At 46.5% G+C, this 22,777-nt stretch overlaps 1 protein-coding gene across 4 annotated transcripts in view; it reads left to right on the top strand.

Moving 5' to 3' along the window:
* The window catches only part of Rubcn (RUN and cysteine rich domain containing beclin 1 interacting protein), a 78,939-nt gene that overhangs the window by 47,454 nt on the left and 8,708 nt on the right, over positions 1 to 22,777 (top strand). For 3 of the 4 annotated variants that reach the window (XM_004644555.2, XM_023704739.1, XM_023704740.1), the window contains exons 2-11: positions 3,260 to 3,413; positions 4,939 to 5,022; positions 6,803 to 6,962; positions 7,439 to 7,545; positions 8,780 to 8,936; positions 10,022 to 10,555; positions 11,928 to 11,972; positions 15,079 to 15,194; positions 16,902 to 17,109; positions 17,927 to 18,028. In XM_004644555.2, coding sequence (XP_004644612.1) covers positions 3,375 to 3,413; positions 4,939 to 5,022; positions 6,803 to 6,962; positions 7,439 to 7,545; positions 8,780 to 8,936; positions 10,022 to 10,555; positions 11,928 to 11,972; positions 15,079 to 15,194; positions 16,902 to 17,109; positions 17,927 to 18,028 — 1,552 coding nt within the window. In that variant the 5' untranslated portion in view covers positions 3,260 to 3,374. The remainder of the gene's footprint in view (positions 1 to 3,259; positions 3,414 to 4,938; positions 5,023 to 6,802; positions 6,963 to 7,438; positions 7,546 to 8,779; positions 8,937 to 10,021; positions 10,556 to 11,927; positions 11,973 to 15,078; positions 15,195 to 16,901; positions 17,110 to 17,926; positions 18,029 to 22,777) is intronic. The other variant, XM_012517665.2, reaches the window with a different exon arrangement.

Below are 22,777 nucleotides of genomic sequence, written 5' to 3'. Positions count from 1 at the left end.
CAGTGGAGGGAAGGAAGAATATACATGGGGCGTAGGAGATCCCTTAGGGTGACACTGCGTTGTCATGCCCTGTTATTAAAGTCAATGGGAAACTATAGCAACCTAATACAGGCACAATGACAAATGGTCCAGAGCCTCCAGGAATGAAGGTATGGGTCACTCCACCAGGGAAAGAACCAAAGAGGTGCTTACTGAAGACCAAGACAATACAGAATGAGTAGTGGAAGAAGGTAGTTCTAAATACCAGCTATGAACCTGTGATCAGCTACAGAAAAAAGGATTATAATTGTACTATTTCACCCCTATATGATTCTGTTATAATATAACATTGATATATAATATCAGTTCTTAAGGATTATTAAACTTGTGTCAATGTTGAAGTTATGATATGATTAAGCATAAGCACCAAGCAAAGAGAAAACTTACCTTCTGTTTTGGTAAGGGAATTAGTGTGTTTCTGTTTGTACACAGGATAGTTATAATATGTTACATGAAATTTTATGCAGATGTTTGTATCTGAAGACAGGTTTAAAGAAATTTGTCTAGTTGCCAAGTTGACAAGGGATGGATTGTAGTGGTTGATCAAAATTTGCTCAGCAAGGGGGCCGGGGAGATGGCTCAGTAGGATAAGTGCTTGACTGGCAAACACAAGGATCTGAGTTCAATCCCCGGTTCCGCCAAAAACAAACAAAAAAAAATAATAATTTGCTCAGCAATTCCACACCCTAGGGTGTGGGGGTCCCACCCTACAGTGACTTATTACTTAAAGGGTATAAAAGGGAATTGAGGAAGGATGGAGTGGTCCATTTTCATCTCTGGGCTTCAAAATCAACTTGGACATCGATTACTGGCTTCTGGTGCAGATTTTCTGGCTTCTGCCTTGGATGCTTCAGCCTTCTGGTGCAGATTCATCAGCTTTCCATTGCAGACCCATCGGCTTCCAGATATGGACTTGCACGGAACGCTGCAGTGAGCTCCAGACCTTGGACTCAATCCTTCAATCTCTAAGGTGCAGACGCTCTCTGCACGCTTCCTCATCTGACTCTGTGGCTGAGTGTCATAAGCCAACCTTGTAATTTCTTATACATTTGTGCATCTTGTGTTATATCTGCTTTTCTGGTAAAATCTTGATTGATACACCTAGGATAGCAGTTTTCAGGCTTTTCCACTAAAGTACGTCAGCCAGTCTAGGATAGTGGTGGTGAAACTGTGGCACATGTGTCTCAACAGGCGCACAAGCCCTCTGTGTTAACATGCAAGCCAGGTCACTCCAGCATCACCCGGCAGCCAAGCATCAGATAGCGGCACACGTGGGGGTCATGCGCATGCTTAGAAAGGAGTAGGGAGTGATGTTAAGAGCCATGACTCGCCCAAGCTTTCCCCTGGCCTATTAGCATTCAGATTTAATTGCAATGTTGGCACCTTGAAATAAATGAGTGTGATCACACCTGTATTCCTAGGTTTGATCCCCAGCATTGTCGCCGTGCTACTCTGTTGGCCACCAAAAGTGAGCATGGTGACACATGTTAGTAATCCCTGCGGTGGGGAGGCTGAGACAGGAGGAGCACTACGAGTCCTAGCTGTGTAGTGAGACCTTGTACTAAATAAATAAATAAATAAATAAATAAATAAATAAATGATTGATTTTTTTTTAAAGTGGTAAAAAGATTTTTGGTTCTAAGCCAGTTATTGTGTTACATGCCTATAAAATTTTAATAGGGAGTTGCAGTTTAGGCCCTTGCTCTAAAAGGTTTGCCAGCACTGGTTTAGGAGACTAGTGGTAGCTGACTGCTCTGGAATATTTCTCAAAGAGTGTTAATGCCAGGCTGGGGAAATAGCTCGGCGGTCTAAGTGCATGCTTGGCAACTGCAAAGACGTGGGTTTGATCCCTACTACTGCATGCTGTGCTGGCCACCAAAACCTGGTGTGGTGGCACACACCTGTAATCCCAGTACTGGGGAGGCTGAGACAGGAGGGTCACTATGTGTGAGTCTGAGCTGTGTAGTGAGACTCTGTACCAGACAAACAATTAATTAATTAAAAAACAGTGTTAATGCCAACTTAAAACCTTCTGGCTTCATTATGATTTGAAAAATCATGGATTAAAAAATTATGGCTAATCTGTGTTCTTATCCACAATATTTGTGTGTGAGTGTATATATAAAAGCTCTTTCTATCCTTCCCTATCCTGTGCTTAATGCTTGAAACATAGTGAATAAAAAGTGGAAAACACAGGGCTGGGGAGATAGCTCAGCAATCTAAGTGCCTGCCTGGCAAGCATAAGGGCCTGGGTTTGATCCCCAGCATCATAGCCATGCTGCTGTGCTGGCCACCAAAACTGAGCGTGGTGGCACATGTTTGTAATCCCTGCATTGGGGAGACTGAGACGGGAGGATCACTGTGAGTCTTAGCTGTGTAGTGAAACCTTGTACCAAATAAATGAATGAATGATTAAATTCTTTTTTAATTTATTTTATCTATTTATTTTTTGGCGGAACTGGGGATTGAACTCAGGCCCTTGTACTTGCCAGGGAAGTGCTTATTCCACTGAGCCATCTCCCCGGCCCCTAAATTCTTTTTTTAAAGTGGGGTTGGGGAGATAGCTCAGTAGAATAAGCGCTTGCCTGGCAAGCATAAGGGCCTGAGTTCAATCCCCGGTTCTGCCAAAATAAAAAATTAAAAAAAAAAAAAGTGGTAAAAAGATTTCTGGTTCTAGGCCAGTTATTATGTAACATGCCTATAATCCCAGCACTCAGGAGGTTGAGGCAGAACAATTGCTGTGAGTTATAGGCCAGTGTGAAGTACATAGTGAGACTCTGTGTCCAAAACGAAACAAAGATTTCTGGTTCTGATGGGACCCACTACTCAAAACACAGAGTTGTAGACTACCTATGTGAAGACTGAATAAGATAGTAGATGAACTCACTTGCAAAGCAGAATGTACTGTGTAAATGTGAGCTGTTTGTGATTTTAGTGTTCTGTACAGCTGTAATCCTCCTGTAGTTGAGTCTTTTGCTTAGGCGAAATTTTAATAGGGAGCAATAGCAGCATGTGGCTCCTCAATTTAGACTTTCTCTGTTGTGATTAGGATCAGGTACCAGGGACTGGGGAGATAGCTCAGTAGAATAAGCGCTTGCCCAGCAAGCGCAAGGGCCTGAGTTCAATCCCTGGTTCCACCAAAAAAAAAAAAAAAAAAAAAAAAAAGAAAAAGAAAAAAGATCAGGTACCGTAAAGTTAACAAGGTATGCTCTAATTGCAGGCGGGAGCACTGGCAGCTGCTGGGCAATTTGAAGACCACTGTGGAGGGGTTGGTGTCAACCAACAGCCCCAACGTCTGGTCCAAGTATGGTGGCCTGGAGCGGCTTTGCAGGGACATGCAGCGCATTCTCTACCACGGGCTCATCCATGACCAGGTATGCAGAACTCTTCCCTTTGCCCCATTGAAAGAATCATTTGTTGGGAAGAAACTGTCATGTTCATTCAGTAAGCAGAGAAAAGACAATGCCTACCAGTCTCTGAGCTCTTGGGGAACCGCACTGAGACTTAACACAAAACTTATTTTGTTTGTTTGAGGCAAGTTCTTGCTATATAGTTCAGGCTGGTTTTGAACTTAAGGTGATCCTCCTGCCCTAGGATCCCAAGCACTGAGGTTATAGGTGTGAAATACCATGGCTGGCCCATCTTTTTATTTTGAATCCGGAACATTTCACTTAGTGCCTGATGTACTTTAGATGTTAATAAGATTAGAGGTGTATGACCTATGGCTGGGTGGCTGGGTAGAGCAGCAAATTGGCAACAAGAAGTTAGCTCAGTTTATTCCTTGGCCTAACAAATGTCTGCAAACTTAATGGCTTTGAACAACACCAAGACATGATAGTTCCCAAGTCAGAATTCCATAATAAGTTTTGCTGGGAGCTGGGAGATAGCTCAGTAGAATAAGCACTTGCCTGGCAAGTGCAAGGGCCTGAGTTCAATCCACGGTTCTGCAAAGAAAAGAAAAAGAAACAAAGGTTTTTGGGGCCGAGGAGATAGCTCAGTAGAATAAGCACTTCCCTGGCAAACACAAGGGCCTGAGTTCAATCCCCAGTTCCACAAAAAAAAAAAAAAGTTTTGCTAGGCTGAAAGCAAGATGTCTGCAAGGCTGTGCCCCTGGAGGCCCTAGAAGATTCTCTTTTGTCTTGCCTTTCAGTGTCTAGAGCTGTCTTGTTGCTGTCTGTGGCTCTCAGCCCCTTCTGCCATCTTCCAAACCAGGCACTTTACATCTTTAAACCTTCCTCTGCTTCTGTGTCACCTTCCCTCCTGGATCCATCCCTCTAGAAGGACCCTGGTACTTATATTGGCCCCATCAGGATAATCACCCTGATCAAGATCCTTAACTTACTCATATTTGCAGAGTCCCTTTGGCCATAGACTGTACATAAAAGGTTATATTCATACATTCTAGGAATTAGGTTGTGGACATCTAGGACCATTTTTTAGCCAAATATAGTCAAGATTTTTTTTCCTAAATATGATTTGGTTTAAAAAAGATACACACACACACACACACGCGCGCACACACACACACGCACACACACACACACACACACACACAGATTAATAGCACAGGTATGTTCTCCCAGCTACTTGGGAGGCTGAGCAGCAAGGATTCCAATTCTCAGCCCACATGGGCAATTTAAGAAGATTCCATCTCAAAAATAAATACTTTAAACAGTGTTAGGGGTGTAGCTCTGTGGCAGAGTACTCACAAGGCCCTGGGTTCCATCCTTAGTACCACACAAATTATTTGAGAAAATCTTTAACAATTATTCTTTAAAAGGGTGACTATGGGTGTATGTCGCTTTGCTGCTGAGAGCCTGTGTTGATGCAGCGAAGGTTCTGCCCTTTTCCTGCCCACAGATTTCGCGCCCAGTGGCTCACACATACTTTCCCTTGCAGCTCTGCTGCCGGCAGGCTGATTACTGGCAGTTCGTGAAGGACATCCGCTGGCTCAGCCCCCACCGCGCCCTGCATGTGGAGAAGGTGAGCAGGATGAGCGCGAAGCACAGGGATGAGTGGGGTCTTTACTGCTTGAGGTTCTGTTGGGTGGGATGTGGAAGAAAGGAGGGAAGAAGGGAAGGGAAGGAAGGAAGGGAAGGAAAGGGAAGGAAGGAAAAAGGGAGGGAGGGAGGGGGGAAGGAAGGGAAAGGCTGACCTGGAGAGAGGGCTTATTAGCTGACCCATTATTACGAATCCTGTGACACCACTGTTCAGGTCTCTTTCTCTTTGGGGAAAGATCTGTGTATAGGGCACCCAAATAAAGTGAAGTCCGGGACCACGGGAAAAGATTCCTACAGCAGTAGGGGAGGTGGAACTGCCACTGGGAACTGGTTGGGAAGAGGCTCCCACAAGAAAGGAGTACGAGGCCTTCAGGAGGCCAGGATCAGGCAAAGCCACTTGTGTCTCTGACAGCTTTGACAGACATCAAAGCTCCCCACCATCCTGTTCCTCACTCAGGTTGAGAACTCTGGTTTCTAGCCAGGAAAATGAGCTCAAGAAAGTTAGGTGACTTAGCTGAAGCTACACAGCTGGTTCCAGAACAATTATTGCCAATTTTATGTTGAGAGATATTAAATTAATCCAATTAATCTATTACTCCTCTTAATTCTTGTGTATGTGTGTGTGGTACCAGGGATTGAACTCAGGACCTTGTGCTTGCCAGGGAAGTGCTTATTCCACAGAGCTTTTACCCGGCCCTGTTTGTTTGTTTTTTTGAGACAGGGTCTCACTACATATTTCAGGCTGGCCTTGAACATACCATGTAGCCCAGGCTGGCCTTGAATTCTCTGCAGCCTCCCAAGTGCTGGGATTCCAGGCATGTACCACCACCCTCTTCATTTCTGGTCCCTATATGGCTAGTCTTGTTTCACATATACCCCCCACTGCTAGATTCATCACTCAAGTAACCTCAGGAAAGTAACTTGTTTCTCCAGCATTCCAGAGGCTAAAGCAGGAGGATCCCTGTGAGCTCAAGGCCAGCTTGGGCTACATAGCAAGACCCTGCCTCAAAAAACAAAAGATAACAAAAAACAAAACAACACTCCCCACAGTGGAACCCATTATTTTCTATATCCTTATCATTTATGTTCTTCCCAGTGGCCCTCCCTCCAACTTCTTTTCTCTAATACATTGCTATAGTCATTTCCTCTTTGAAGCTGCCTGAAATCACCCTTCATAGCATTTCGTTGGACTAATCCTGGTCTCTGAGACCTGGCTCTCGGAACACTCAGGAGGGAGAGGTTCCAACAGAGAATGTGTGGCTAGAATCAAACGGTGGTGCTCGGATGACTTGGAGGGGGAGTCCTTGGCACATTTTTCCTAGATGCTTCTCCCCAGGTTTTTGTCGAATTCCCTCTAGGAGGCTCCTGAATAGAGGAATCTGTGAACAAAGCCAAGAAGCCAAGTTCATCCCTCCTCTGAGTATCTCAGAACAGGTGCATTTTTTGGAGCTAGGTCATGAAGAGCCAGATGTAGCAGTTTGTCTTTCCTGGAGTGCTTGTCAGTGAATTGCTTAACTGTCCACTGTGAAGCTGTTAGTCTCTTCCTTCCTTCATTCTCCAACTTCACCCTCCCCATTTTTAGAGACTAGGTCCAGCTAGGTAGCCCAGTTGGGCCTCTCACTTAGCAGTTCTTTTGCTGGGAGCCCACATGGGTGCCACCATGCCCAGCAGGACAGTACTCTGCTGCCTCCCCTCCCTGTCCTATGGGCTCATGGGTCACTGGGCTTCCACCTCTGTTCTCACTGTGCCTCTTTGCATCCCAGTTCATCAGCCTGCACGAAAATAGCCAGAGTGCTGCTGCTGGTGTGAGCGAGCACGCGGTCGCAGAGCTGTGGCTGCAGCACAGCTTGCAGTGCCACTGCCTCTCAGCCCAGCTGCGGCCCCTGCTGGGGGACAGGCAGTACATCCGGAAATTCTACACAGGTGGGTCTTTCTCCCCTGCTGCATCTACTTCCTGCTTCTGTTCCACAGCACTCCCCTGTACTGATGCTTCCAAGCCCAGGCTCCTGTTTGTGTTTGTCACTCAACACCATCGAGATGCTGCTCAGTCCCATCCTCAGGCCTCCTCTCCTTCCTTGAAAAATACACTCAGACTCTGCAGCGCTCCCCTGCCTGCATGCGCTCAGAGCAGCCTGGACACCGATCACCCCAGGTGTCAAAAGAAGAGAGCAGAATTAGGTGCTGGGGCCACAGTCACCGAGTTAGCACGCCACTCAGAGCCTCTTCCCTTGGCCTCGGTGCTCCACTGTGTGCCTTCAGCATCTCTAAGCTTGTCCCCAGCCCCCTAGGCTTGGTGTCTGTGCTTCTTTTTACCTCCTCTCTCCTTGCCTTTTCCCCTGGGCTCCTTTCCCTCGAGGCCATACCAGAGGCCCTCACCATGGCCACTTCTCTGTCCCCAGAGAGCGCCTTCCTCCTCAGCAATGCACATGTGACAGCAATGCTGCAGTGCCTAGAAGCCGTGGAGCAGAACAACCCCCGCTTGCTCGCCCAGATCGACGCATCCATGGTGAGAGGCAGGAGTTGGCCGGTCTGTGTGGGCTCCAGAGCCACACTCAATGTGACTCTCAGTAACGAATGACTAAGTTCTTGTTTCTCAAGGCAGATGTGTGCTGAGAGGCTTTGAAAAATGCTTGGTGAAATGAGGAGGCACCATTGTGTACTTACTGGAGTGCAAAGTCTAAGCCTCGGTCTGTTTGCCGGGGGGGGGGGGGGTTAAACCTTTGGGACCCTTGGTTTGAATAAGCACCTTCCTTTAAGGTCAGGCTTGACAGAGAGCTGGCCAGGAGAAATGTTTTGGCCATGTGTGGTAGTCCACGCCTGTAATCCCAGCACTTAGGAGCTGAGGCAGGAGGATCCCCAAAATTTAAGGCCAGCCTAGACTACATAGCAAGACCCTGACTCAGAGAGAGACAGACAGACAGACAGACAGACAGACAGACAGAGACAGAGGCAGAGACAGAGACAGACAGAGACGGAGAGACCTGAATCTGGAGCAGACTTTACAGGGGTTAGATCTTATATGGCTTAGTGACACATGGTATTATTCTTTCCTATAGTTAATACCCCTCATTGCCAATACTTAGCTAGAGCAGAGGCATAGTTCTTATTCCTTTCAGGGCAGAAAATGCTCATCTCTCCTGGCAGTTTAATTAGAAATTTTTTTATCTTTTATTTATTTGGTAGAGGATCTCATTACACAGCTCAGACTTGTAGTGATCTTCCTATCTCAGCCTCCTCTCAATGCTGAGATTACAGGTGTGACCACCATGCCTGATTTTGGTGGCTGGCACAGCACACCTGGGGTTCCAGGGCAGGCATGGCATGTGGTACCAGGGATTGAGCCCGGGTCCTTGTGCTTGCCAGGCAGGTGCCTAGACTGCTGAGCTGTCTCTCCAACACCCCAGCAGTTTAATTTAAAGCGACCAGAGAGTTTAAAGTGACCAGAGAGCTTTTCAGTGACCAGGGATTGGTCAGACCCTGCGCTGTCCGACTTCTGACTCTGTGCGGAGGCTTAAGTGTTTCTGATGCGGTCTCCACTCTGCCCCCAGGAGCCTATTGCAGACCCAGAGGTGCCCAGGACTCACTTTCCTAGTTGTAGCCCAACAGAGGCTGGTATGCTGTGTCCAGGCTGCAGCTGTTGTCCACACTGCTGCAAGGGCCAGCTTGGTCAGCACTCCTAAAGAGCTGACCCCCTCCCCAGACCTCTGTCCTTGAGGCCCACATGTTTTATTCTCTTTTAGTTTGCCAGAAAGCACGAGAGCCCACTGCTGGTGACGAAAAGCCAGAGCCTGACTGCTCTGCCCAGTTCCACGCATGCCTCGCTGACCAGCTGTGCTCAGCATTCCTACTTCGGGGCCTCCTCCGGCCTGCACCAGTCCATGCCCAGCTACAGCTCAGGTACAGGGATGCAGGGGTGGCTGCTACATGATCTCCAGGCCTGGGAAGGAAGGGACGCTGGGCGCTCATGGCTGGTGCTCACTGTCAAACTTCAGATCACAACAACAGGCCCCTTAAAAAGGTATAGGGAAGCCAAGCTAAGATAGGTAATTCAGGAGAATCATTAAAGTAGCAGGGAAAGGTGTTTTTAGATTGACTTGGTTTGCTATGCCACATTGCAAAAAAGGCATTGAAATAGTAGCTAACTTATATTGAGTGCTTTCAACATGCTGGATTCTGTTCTGATCAATTCAGATACCATCAAGCCAGACATGGTGGTACATGCCTATAATCCCACAAGTTTGGATTGCCACAAGCTTGAGGCCAGCCTGAACTAAACAGTGAGACCTTGTCTCAAAGGAAAAAAAAGGGGGCTGGGAAGATAGCTCAGTAGAATAAGCACTTGCTTGGCTAGCGCAAGGTCCTGTGTTCAATCCCCGGTACCGCAAAAAAAAAAAAAAAAAAAAAAAAAGATAAGGAGATAGATAGATCGATATCTATCTATATCTGTCTATCTCTTATTTAATCCTGAAAACAGTCCTGTAGGGTGTTATTATTGCTTTTTGTACAGATGAGGAATACATGCCAATAGCTACTAAAGGCACTCTCTCAAGAGCCTGTGCTTTTGACTTAGCTCCTTCTAAGTAACTTCCAGTGATTTAGCTTTTCTGAGGTGACATTCTGTGTCCTGAGGAGTTGGTCCTTGACAGTGGAGAAGCCTTTCTTTCTTTCTTTTTTTTTTTTTAAATGTGTTTAGTACAGGGTATCACCACACAGCTCGGACTTGTAGTGATCCTTGGGTTTTCAGCCTCCCCAGCACTGGGGTTACAGGTGTGTGCCACCACATCCGGTCTCGGTGGCTGGCTTAGCACACCTGGGAGCAGGGCTGGCACAGTCTGTTGTGCTGGGGATCAAACCCTGGACCCTGTGTATGCCTACACAGGTACTTAGTCTACTGAACTATCTCACCGGCTCTGGAGAAGCCTTCTATAAACCACAGGGCACCTTCTCACCCTTTTTCCTCCTTTCCCTTCTTCCTATCCTAGAGAGAAGAACCACTTCCTTTGCATTCTCTGGCCCTCCCCAGAGACCCCAGGAAGGCCAAGGACATCTGTCCCCAGCAGAGGAGCAAACTGCCCAGGACCCCAAGCTCTCAGACTCTGCACCAGCTTCTGAGTCCCTGTCAACCCCACAAGAGATGAGCTCTGGGGCCCCCACCAGCCCGCTGGAGGCATCCTGGGCCGGCAGCCAGAGTGACTCCCCAAGTGATGGCAGTGAGGGACCCGAGTACCTGGCCATCGGCAGTCTGGACCCCCGAGGCCGGCCCAGCAGCCGTCAGAGCTCCAGCAGCAATGCCGGGAGCAGCAGCTCGAACCTGTTCTCCTCTGGAAGCTCCCAGAAGCCAGGTTCTGCCGCATCTTCTTTAGGGGACCAAGAGGGCGGCAGGCAGAGCCAGCTGTCCAGTGTCCTCCGCAGGTCCAGCTTCTCAGAAGGGCAGATACTCCCTGTCACGGGTGGGACGAAGAAGAGCCACATCCGCTCCCACTCGGACACCAACATCGCCACCAGAGGCACCCCAGGTCAGGAAGGGGCCCCATCCTTGACGGGGAGGAGGGTTTGTCCTTGAAGCCTTGCAGATGGCCGGGGAGAATTTGTGTTTCCAAGGACAGACATTCTGCTTAATAACAAGTGGGAGAGGTTCATGATGGGATACTCAGACGTGAGCATCAAGAAATGCAGTGCGTGTCTGTTTGTCCCTTTACATAGTGCTGAGTACCAAGTGCTTCTCTGGATTCCTTCAGCAGTTCCTTAGCCTCAGAGGACAGCAGGACTCACCACAGCTCAAGTTGTCACTGTCTCTCTCCAGCTGAGGGAAAGTGTTAAAGAGTTTTGAAAATAATCCTGTTAAATTCCTCCCCTTCCTGTGATTCTTGAGAGGTTTGGTCATGATACAACACCAGTACCCAGTGCTATTAGTGCTCCCTGATTAAAATTGGGGAGATTGTGAATGTGGGGTGACAGGAGCCAGTAAGCAAGCAGGAGGGGTCAGCAGCTGCATCACCACTCAGGCTGAGGCAGTCATGCTTGGAGGCCCCAGACCTGGGACTGATGTCAGAAACGCAAGCTGATGGCAGGGGCGACCTGGAGTAGCTGGGAGTCTCACTGCTTTGGCCACGTCCCCACCGCCATCATTCCTGGGTTGTTGGTATCCAGCAGGCTTTGGCTGGGTTTCATTTGTAGCAGCCTCTGAAACAGGAAGTGCAGAACCATCCTGGATCAAGAATGCCCCAGAAATGATTTTTTTTTTTTTTTTTTTTTTGGTGGAACCAGGGATTGAACTCAGTCCCTTGTGCTTGCCAGGGAAAGAAATGAAATATTGAAATAAAATATAAAAAATTCAATAAGACAAAAACAAAGAATTTCTTCTAGGAACAGAGCTGCTATTGCTGTCCTGTTCTAGAAAGATGAGAACTAAGGACCTCATTTGAAATCTTAGAATGATAAGTTTATGTTCATGTTTTTCTTCTAGAATTTGATCTGACTTAGGGAATCCTCAGGAGAAAACCCCCAGCCAAAGCCTGTCTTCCTGTGAGCTTTCAAGGACGCTTGGGTCAGACCTTCCCAGCATACTGACTGCAGGCCTGGTTCTCCTGCACTCCTGGTCCAGCCTCTGAGCATGGGAAAATTCCCCATCCCATCCCTGAATCCACATGGATTCCAGACAACTCAGTAACCTGCATGGGAAACAGAGCCAAGGAAAACTGTCCAGAAGGGTCTGAGGAAGTAGGGTCCTGCATAGTAGCTTTCTGTGTTGAATCCTCTCTCCTTGCACACTGGGGCTTCCTCTTGCAGTTTGTCCCCCTCTGCCTGGTAAAAAGACATTCTTCCCTTTGTCTCCCTCTAACCGTGTCTGCTCTGTCTGGACTCTCCTCTGCACCTGTCTTCCCGCAGGAGGCCCCAGGAATATCACCATTATAGTGGAAGATCCCATTGCAGGTTTGGGAGCCAGCCCTCCACCCCTTTTCCTTTGTGACCACCTTGCTCAGTTCAGGAACCTCCTTTTCCAGTCTGGTGTCAAATCAAGCCTGCCATTCTGGTCCTGCTGTGGTGCCTGAGCCTGTCTAAAATAACCAATATTTCATATAAGTATCTGCCCCCAGCCTCCAAGGGCCTCCTTCAGTTCTCCCAGTGTCTTCTGGGTGACAGAGCAGGACTTGAGAATTCAGTTTCGCCTGCTGTTGTCTAAGGACACTTGATACCTCAGGGGCAGACTGTTTCTTATAACGGAACACTTACTATGGATGATGATTTACCATTCCTTGACTTCACACCAGAATGTGTTTCATGCCCTCTCCGTGGTCTTGGATGTACCTGCATGTTTTTTGCCTGTCCAGAGTTCCTAGTTCTTTTCTTCACTTGTCTTCATCCCTGTGTGATCCCTTTACATCCCACCATGGCCATTGCACACTTTCACAGTGACTTCCGTCTGTTTGCTTTTGTTTCTGTGGAGACGTGTGTTTGTTCTGGGCACTGTGATTCGTGGAGATGGTAACCCTGCAGGTCTTCGAGGCAGTGGCAAGGACAGACCAGAAACCAGGGTCTCCTGGTAATGGGGAAACCCTGGGTGCCTTATTGGAAAAGAGAAACCAAGTCTGCAGAAATATCCTTTTATCAGAACATGTTTGTTCTCAAGGAGATGAGCTATGATAAGAAGGCAGATCATCCCTGAGACCAGGAAATGGTAAGGAGCAGTTGAATAGGATCAACAGAGTTAGAGAATTCAGATGGCAAAGGCTGAGTGGCCCTGTGTGGTAAGGAATTAAGGTTGTGGTGTTGGAATTTGTGTTGTGATCCAGGTTTGACTGGGAATCTTTGTGTGTGTGTGTGTGTGTGTGTGGTACTGGGGATTGAACTCAGGACTTTACACTTGCCACTTGCCCAGCAGGCACTTATTCTATTGAGCTATCTCCCCATTCCCTTGACTGGGAATCTTACATATTTGATATAGGATCTCACTATGCAGGTGGGACTCATAGTAATCCTCCTGTTTCAGCCTCCCCAGTGCTGGGATTACAGGGATGCGCCACCATGCCTGGTCTTGGTGTCTGGCATGGTGCTTCCGAGGCAGGGTTGGCACAGCATGCAGTACCAAGGATCAAACGCAGGTATTTGCACTTTGCCTAGACAGGTACTTAGACCTCTGAGTTATCTCTGGGGCCCTTGACTGGAAATCTTAAAAGTTCTTTTGAGAGCAGTGTCTTACCAAGGCATCACATTGATGGCTGACTCGTGCTCAGTTCAGCAGAGGGGAGCAGAGCCCACTGGCAGGGCCAGTGGCAGCCTTGGAGGGCCCAGGAAGACACGAGCTGTCTCTTACCACATAGTAGCTGTTCTTGGAAGAGCAGCAGCTGACAAGAAATGGTTGGATGTGACTCCGTGGCCCGTTTTAATTTCTCCAGCACCTCCCTGCTTTCCACCTGCTCTTCCTTGGCACTGGAAATTGTGTTTTCTTTTGAAAAATACCACCTTGTCCTGGGCTGCAAGCCCTGCCTGCTGCTGTTTCTCCATCCCTGGCCCTCACTAGTCTGCTTCTCAGGACTCCTGCTTTGACCGCTGTCCCTTGAACCCTGTCCCTTCCTTCCCGGTGACGCATGCTTTGAGTTCAAGGCCACCATCCCGGGCTTCTCCAGCATTGTCTTGAGACTGCTTCTAAAGACCTTACTAGGTTTTGTTTTGATTTCTTAAAGAGCCTAAACCTACTGGTACTGTTTTTTAGGGTGTTTTTGTTTGTTTTATGATATTGTTTTAAAACCAAATATCAGGGTGTCATAAAATTTCACAATGTGCTCCTTCATGTCTTACTACCTCAACACTGTTTTCAAAATTAGTTTATCAAGCTGGAGCCTGTGATGCACACCTGTAATCAGGAGGCAGCATAGCAAATCCCTATCAGGGAATAAAAAAACAACCCAATAAATAAATTAATTAACTAACTAACTAAATTTCTCAGGATGTTAGAAACCGCTGATGCTCCTTAGAAGCTTTGGTTACATTTTGAAGCTTATCCCGGCTCCATGCAGGGCAGTGTGCTGACTCAGACTCCCTGTCATTGCGCTCAAGCCCCGGGCCTGTGTGGGAAAGCACACTCACCTGCCATTTCTTGTGGCCATCTCTGACTTAGGGTCCCACCCTCTCAGGTTGTGGACGTCATCACAGTACATGTATGTGTTGGTCCAGACAGAGTAGGCAAGGGAGATCTTAAAAAGAGTCCTTCAAGGATCAAGATTTAATTATCAGGGCTACAGAGATAGCTCAGTGGTCTAAGTGCCTGCCTAAGCAAGCACAAGGACCCAAGTTCAATCCCCAATGCCATGTGTCAGTGCTGGCCCCACCCCTAGAATGCTGAGCCGGCTACCAAGACTTGGCGTGGTAGCACATGCCTGTAATCCCAGTGCTAGGGAGGCTGAAACAGGAAGATCACTACAAGTCCAAGCTGCATAGTGAGACCCTGTACCAAGTACATAAAATTTTAAAAAAAGATGTAATTACCAGAAGACAGGTTCTATGTGGATGTCATACACAGGAGGAAGCCATTTGTGTCCTTTCCTAACCAGGTTATTATTATTATTATTTTATTTATTTTTATTGTTAGACAATGACTTATGTAGTTCAGGCCAGCCTTGAACTCATAGGTAGCGCCCATGGCTACTCTTGCCTCAGCCTCCTGCACACTGGGCTTATAGGTATGGGCCACCGCACCCTGCTGGTAGTACTTTTTGAACTTTCTTTTCATTCATTGTTTTTAAAACTTTATTTATTTTTTACTTATGTATTTATTTATCTTGTGGAGCAGTGGGAAAAATACATAGTCTATACATTTAGATGGTACAAAGATTTTGCCTGGGCTGTCTGTTTATTTAGCCTGTTGCTCTGGCACTGAGAGTTGCAGCTGTCCAGTTAGAAGGTAGATGCTTCCTCATTGCCTGGCAAGACCCGAGAGCATCTTAATGGCACCACCTTCAGACTTCTGGAAGAAGCATGGCTGCTACAGAGCTGGGTCTAGGAACAGAATTTTTTACATCCCTGCTTTGTTGTCCTGCAGAGGGTGACCAGTACCCAGGCTCAGGAGAGGGCATGTTTCGGAGACCGTCGGAGGGACAGTCCCTCATCAGCTACCTCTCCGAGCAGGACTTTGGCAGCTGTGCGGATCTGGAAAAGGTGAGAAATCTTGTTTTCTGACCCTGGACTGTGGTGCCAGCTGTCCCAGTGAGGTTTCAAGGACATAGCAGCGACACGGGTGTAGACAGCATAAAGATGAGCTCAGTTTTGGGGACACTTCAGGGAGCATGTGCTCTTCACTGGGTCCTCATTATTAGCTATTTAACTGCGCACAGTGGCAGATACCTATAATCCTAGCTACTTGTAGGCTGAGCAGTAAAATCACACGTTCGGTCCATTTAATGAAGCCTGATCTTTTTTTTTTTTTTTGGTGGAACTGGAGATTGAACTCAGGCCCTTGTGCTTGCCAGGCAAGTATTTACTCCACTGAGCCATCTCCCTGGCCCCATGAAGCTCTATCTTAAGGGTTAAAAAAAAAAAAATTAAAGGGAAAGAGGACATGGTTCAGTGCTAGGATGCTTCCCTAGCACAGTGAGGCTCTGGATTCCATCTCTAATACTACAGACAAAACAACATAACACAAAACACCATGAAAGTTCGGTGTGGCACACAGAGGGCAAGAGGATCCATGAGTTCTAGGCCAGCCTGAACTACGTAAGAAAGTTCAAGGCCAGCCTGCACCTCTATATAGGGAGTCCTTGTCTCCAAAAAACCAAACCAAAACAAAAACTCACCAACAACCAAATCACCATGAAAATGTTAGTAATTATATCTTAGAAGCTGTGCTGGTCTGAGAAATACAGAATTTTAGCTGCATAATTACTCTCTTTGATTCTGGAAACTTACTGTTCCAAAATCAACCTATGTATTTTATTGTAAGGCTCATACATGTAATAATATCTGTGCAGCATTTTATGGCCTGTGAAGCCCTCTTGCTTTGAGACATTATAGTTACCTTTGTGCACAGGTACGTAACTTTGGAAAAGAACCTGGTTGAAATTCCTGGGTGTTCTTCCCTTTTTTCTTTACTAGACAAAGATTATCTATCTATCTATCTATCTATCTATCTATCTATCTATCTATCTATGTTTGTTTCCAAGTTTAAGCTTAATTAGCTGCAAAGAAGAAATTATATGTAAGTAAAAAGTGAGATGAGGGGTCAGATAGCTCAGTGGCTTAAGTGCCTGCCTGGCAAGCACAACGTTCTGAGTTCAATCCCTGGTACCAAAACCCAAAAAAAGCCAAAAAAAAAAGGGGCCGGGGAGATGCCTCAGTAGAACAAGCGCTTGCCTGGCAAGCACAAGGGCCTGAGTTCAATCCCCGGTTCCACAAAAAAAAAAAAAAAAAAAAAAAAAAAAAAAAAAAAAAAAAATACTGAGATGAGCAGCTGGGGCTGGTGGTACAAAACTGCAATACCAGCACTCCGGAGGATGAGGCAGGAAAATCTCCAGAAGTATGAGGTCAGCTCAGGGTACATGAGGAGGGAGTTCAGGGCAAGCCAGAACTACATAGTGAGATCTATCTCAAAAAAACAAACAAGAAATACTGTAAAGAGCTGCAGTGTTGAAGGGGCTTGGATTTAAAAAGTATTACAGATCTACATGTTATTGGATCTATAAACAAAATAACTTTTAGAAACAGTCATAAGACCCAAGAAACAGCTCCTGGTAACTTCAAGCTTTATCCTTTTTTTGCAGTTGTTTTGAGACAGGGTCTCCCTATGCAGTTCAGGCAAGCTTTGAATTCACTGTGTAACTCAGGCTGGCCTGCTAACTCCAAGCGAGTCTTTGCTACCCTCCTCCCCAGGAGAATGCCCACTTCAGCATCTCTGAGTCCTTGATTGCCGCCATCGAGCTGATGAAGTGCAACATGATGAACCAGTGCTTGGAGGAGGAGGTGGAAGAAGAGGACAGTGATCGAGAGATCCAGGAATTGAAGCAGAAGATCCGCCTCCGGCGCCAGCAGATCCGCACCAAGAACCTGCATCCCGAATACCAGGAGTTGGAGCATGGGAGTGAGTGGGGCTGGGGCTCCTCCGTCCTGCTCCTCATGGTTTGTGGGTTTTCGAGAGGACCTTGTTATTCATTTCAGGCTGTCCTGGAACTTAGTATGCAGCCCATGTTGGCCTCAGACTCACCATCCTCCTGCCTCAGCTTCCCGAGGACTGTGATGTGTGCCATCATGTCTGACTTCTGGTTGTTCTTTAGACTATTATACCCAAGCCAAGGGTTCCTTTGCTCTCAGGAAGATATCACTATGCTATTGTTTATTTATTTAACCAGACTAAGAATTGTCAGGATGGGACTGGGGAGATAGCTCAGTAGAATAAGCGCCTGCCTTGTAAGTGCAAGGTCCTGAGTTCAATCCCCAATACTAAAAAAAAAAAAAAAAAAAAAAATTGTCACCCTAGAATTCATCCATGTCTTACATTAGAAATAGCTTCCTTCTGAAATAGCCTTCTAATATGAAAAGAACTATGCCTTTGCTTCCTAAGTAGTAGGTCCTTATGTTACAAGCAACTGCCTAAGGTATCTGGTTGTGGTGGTGCATTTGGGAGGCTGAAGCAGGAGAATCACTGGTTCAAAGCCAGTCTGGACACAGGAAGTTTTGGGCCAGCCTGACTGCAGAGTGAGACCTTGTTACAAAACAATAAAACAAAACAAAGCCTTTCTAGGGATAAGTGACATGGAAAGGAGCAGACCTTTATTGGTTTTTGTACCAGGAACTGAACTCAGGACCTTGTGCTTGCCAGGCATGTGTTGTGCTGCTGAGCTATATACCTGGCCCGACCTTTTTGTCCTACTTATTGTTACTATTTTTTAATATAACAGGCTTTCGGGTCACCTCCAGCAGCTCCCAGTTCAGCTCTCGGGACTCAGCACAATTCTCTGACTCTGGCTCTGCTGATGAGGTTGATGAATTTGAAATCCAAGGTAAGAAGTGGCCTTTTGTTCCAAAGAAGACTTCATTTCTGGTTTCTTTCCTTTTGGAATCATAGGTTGGGAGACTCCAGAATAGACAACCTTCACTGTGGCCCTTTGGGAAATGTTGATTACTATACAGGGCAACTTCTCTTGCTAAAGCCAACCCCTTTAAAATTCAGGTTCAAGGCTAGCCTGGGCTACACAAGATCCGGTTTCAAAAAAACAAAACAAATTAGGAGTAAGGGAAATAAAACCTAAGCAAAAGAGAACCGTGAAGCAAAGTGCTCGGGAGGCACAGCCCGCTGCTGAAGTCTCCTTGTGCTCCTTCCTCATCTTCTTTCTCTGGGTTCTCACCATATTCCTGCCTCATTGGGCTGAACCGTACCACATGAAATTAGAAACCTGCTCTCCGTGCTTCATTTGACACAACTGGGATCATTTCAAAGGGTTCAGAAGAAGCTTTACTGTAATCCTAAGAGGAAAGGACAAGAAGAGTCGTTGAGGGGAAAGCCAAAAAGAAAACTAAAAATCTGGCTTACAGAGCAGGCGGTAGGATCTGTTGCAGCCATGTGAACTTGCTCCGTGGAGTCCCTGACTCTTGGGGGAAGAATCGGCCAGCAGAGAGCAGGCAGTTGTTCTCATTCGGGTTATCATTCTGTTCCTGCAAGTCACTGATTTCGTTGATTTTCCATCAGTGAGACAAAGAGCAACCAGAGCTCTTCCCCAGAGGTCATTGTCCTCCCCAGCTGTCTGTGTCTGCAGTGCTCCCGGAGGACATTGTAAAGCATTGGGGAAGGGCTCTCCGAGTGCATATTAGAGAACTCCTGTGTCCGCAAGACCTCTCGATGAAGTAGCCGGCTTGCTTTCCCATCTAGAAATTCAGATTTTGACACACTTCCCAGGTCTCTGGGCAAGCTTCCTTCTGTGTTCTCCTCCATGTACCTGGTTTCTGTGCATGGTAAGGTGGTCATGTGAAGGTCCCTGTGTTCTTCCCATGTGGCTTGCCAGGAAGAGTTCCTGAATGCTGATACCATGTAGGTGAACTTGAGGCAGTTCTGACACTGACTACCGTGGGTGGGCACAGGTCCGTGGGTGCAGGGCTCAGCTTCCCTGCGTCACTCCTGCCTGCGTCAGGTGCCAACTCCACCCCCGCAGTTCTGGGCTTCTGACTGCAACTCCGTGCGTTCCCAGGAGCCCTTCCAGTCAGGCGTCTCTGGAGTGACTCTCAGTAGATAAAATACATGCGCGTGCGCACACACACACACACACACACACACACACACAGAGTTTATTACAAAGCAACTACAGATAACCATATGAAGCACCTAGGGCAGGCTCCTGCAGAGTCCCAGCCTCGGGATCTCCTTGTCTCCTTGGAGTCCAGGGACGACCCCTCCTCGTGTATCGGTATGGTTGTCTACCGGGATGCACTGCAGAGCTGGGTGCTCTGCCTTCTCCCTGCTGTTTAGGGCCCTGCAGAGTCACTGCGTTAGCTCGCCCTCAGGGCCATCAGAAGGGCCTCCTTGTGAATGAGGGAAAAATTAGGAAGCTTATTGTTACTTTCAAGTTTTGAATTTACAGAGCTAGCTCTGAGAAAACTTTCAGAAAACTTCTCATATATGCTTAGGATTTTCTGCTATAAAAGTTTGGACTTAGTAATCACTTTATGGTTCAAATAAGGCTATCTATAGGGTATTAACTGAAAGAAAGTAATAGTTTTCTATTACAATGGTTTTGAAGTATAAATACAAAAAATTCAGAACTGTCTCAAAGTAAAATTAAAAGGGCTAAGAATGTGTCTGCGTGGTAGAGATTTTATATAGCGTGCTTGAGGCCCTCAGTTCTATCCCCAGTACAAAAAAAAAAAAAAAAATAGATTTAAGCTGAGTGTGGTAGCACATGCCTACAATTCCAGAAGTTGAGGAAGGAGGTTCGCCTTGAATTTGAGGCCAGCCTGGGCTACTTAGTGAGTTCAGGGCCAGCCTAAACTATGTCGTGAGTTCATATCTAAAAAAAAAAAAAAAAAAAGATGTCAGTGAGGCATAATTTACATAACAAAATTTACCTGCTTCAAATGTACAATTCAGTGATTTTTAATAAATTTTCCAAGTTCTGCAGCTATCATTATAAATCAGTTTCTGAACATTTTTCTCATCTCAGAATCTCCCAGTGTAAATTATTGCTTCTTCCAGCTAATGCCTGTTTCTACCCCAGCCGCAGGCAACCACTTGTCTGCTTTGTGCCTCTCTGGATTTACCCTTTCTGGATATTCATATAGATGGAATCACACACTGTGTGATATGTTGTCTTTTGTGGCTGGCTTATTTTACTTTATATATTTCTGCTGCTGCTGTCTGCACAACTGGACTGATCCCATTTCTAAAATCCCAATGCAGGTAGTCTTTCACCTTCTTCAGTTTTAGGGTTTGCTCTTATTTTTTTTTTCCTACCCCCATGTCATCCTCTTATTATAGCCTTTTAAGTTCTTGTCTACTTCCTCTGCCAATTCTTCTAGAGTTTCCATCCTGCATATATGAACATGTCAGGGTCTGCTCAGTAGGCAGAGGTCACAGGAATTCCAACAGGGAAAGTTTAACATTGTGAACCGTTAACTGTAATGGGGGACTGAAGTAGTGGAGCAAAGAGAACCTGGAGGATTCAGGAAGGGCAGGCAGTAGTGGCGGCGGGAAAGGGGCATTTGTAAGCGAGGTGCTGCCAGGCAATGCTCTCCCCAGGGAGGTGGCCATGCCAACAGCCTCCATTGGACACCATCCTTGGGTGTGTGGAGCGATGCCTGGCTTTGGAGCAAGCAGCACTGGGAAGAGCAGCCCACAGACAAGGGAGTGGCTGCCTCCTGCGACCCCTGGAAAGCTGTATGGGGTGCTGAGAAAGCTGCCCTGACAGTCACTGCCTGGGGCACTCTCACGCAGAGCTGTCTAAGGCAACGTCCAGGAGTCAGTTGTGTGCCCCTCAGCAGGCGGCCTGGATAGCAGCCAGGACCTGTGGGGTCGCCGTTCCTCCTCAGAACCCTCTGGACCCCACTGACACCACTGACCTCTGCTGGCTGGTGGGGCAGAAAGAGCTGCAGAAACAGCTCCATAAGGGCCGAGAGAGCAGAAAGAAGGGGAGGCCTGGGGCAGAGGATGACCCATTGATAGCTGCAATACTGTAGAAAAAGGAATGTTCATAAATTGTATTTTTTTATAAATGATATTTTTCTGACTAGTTTTAAAATTATATCCCAGTTCAAGGTGATCAGTTGATCCTTCTACCCTTCTGACCAAAATTTTTTTATTCTTTAAAGAAATATGCAGATTTTGCTAAGAAATTTGTTGATTTTTGCAAAGAACTGGTTTAAAACAGTGTCTGGACACGTATCCCATTCTTCTTATAAACTTGTCATTGTTTTTGTTGTTTGTTTTTATATTTTCTGACATTTTTTCAGTCAGTAATAATAGCTTTCTGGGTTGGGAAGATAGCTTAGAGGGATGAGCACCTACCTGGCAAGCGCAAGGGTGTGGTGGTGCACACCTGTAATCCCAGCCCTCAGGAAGCTGAGACAAGAGGATTGCTGTGAGTTCAGGACCACCTGGGAGCTATAAAAAGTGAGCTCAAGAACAGCCCGAACTGCATAGCGACACCCTGTCTCAAAAAAAGAAAGAAAGAAAGAATAAATAAATACTAGCTTTATTCTATCTAAAAAATCCCAGGCACTTGAAGTCATTTTTTTTGGAGGAAAACAATTTGTTTTTGTACAAGATCCATAACAAGTTTCATAGGTTAAATTTCACTTGGAGAAGTTCCCTCAGTTTGTTTCACAGGTGTTATTATTTGGTTTTGAATGACTTTTTCTTTCCTCTTTACCTCTTCATTAGTGGTCTTAGAACATGTTCTACTTTTTTTTTTTTTTTTTTTTTTGAGACAGGGTCTGGCTCTGTAGTTCAGTCTGATCTCGAACTCATGTCCATCCTCTTGTTGTTTTAGTCTCCTGAATGTTGTGATTACAGGCATACGCACCACGCCTGGTAAGCCTGATATAGTTTTACCCACTAGTGTCCACTCAGATCACCCTGGTCCTCTGCTTGAACTGAATAGCACTGCCCCAGAAGGGCTTGAGGCATCTGACCAAGACACACTTCTGTCCCCTTCAGTAGCAGGTGCTGCTGAGGTAAGGTTCTTCCTCCACGGTGTAGTTCTCCAGTCTTGGAATATTTCTGGTTGGCTAAGAAATCCTGCCACTTTGTACCTTTGGTAAGAAAGAAGGGCCAGGGAGATAGGTCAGCGGCATAAGCACCTGCCTGGCAAGCACAAGGTCCTGAGGTTGATACCCAGTACCACAAAAAAAAAAAAAAAAAAAAGAGGAAGAAGCATGGTAAAATCCGACTTGATTATATGTTCTAAAGAAAAGAGAATGATTTGTTTCTCAAAAAAAAAAAAAGGGGGCTGGCCAAATAGCTCAGTGGATTAAAGTGCCTATGAGCAGCAGCCAGGGCTTCGATTCCCAGGCCTGCCGTGCTGGGTGTGGCTGAGACAGAAATTGAGACTGGGCATGGTGGCACACGCCTGTAATCCCAGCTCTTGGGAGGCTGTAAACAAGCAGATCACTCTGAGTCTGATCTAGTAGTAAGGCCCTGAATACCCTGTAGACCCTTCCCTAAAATACAAAAAAAAAAAAAAAAAGGAAAGAAAGAAAAGAAAAAGGACTTCCTTTGTAGTAGAATGAAGCATTGCTGAATGTCATCATGCTCTGAAATAAAT

The sequence above is a fragment of the Octodon degus genome, unplaced genomic scaffold (genome assembly GCF_000260255.1).
Source record: "Octodon degus isolate 3935 unplaced genomic scaffold, OctDeg1.0 scaffold00203, whole genome shotgun sequence".
NCBI classification, from domain to species: domain Eukaryota; kingdom Metazoa; phylum Chordata; class Mammalia; order Rodentia; family Octodontidae; genus Octodon; species Octodon degus.
This window is presented reverse-complemented; position numbering and strand designations above follow the sequence as displayed.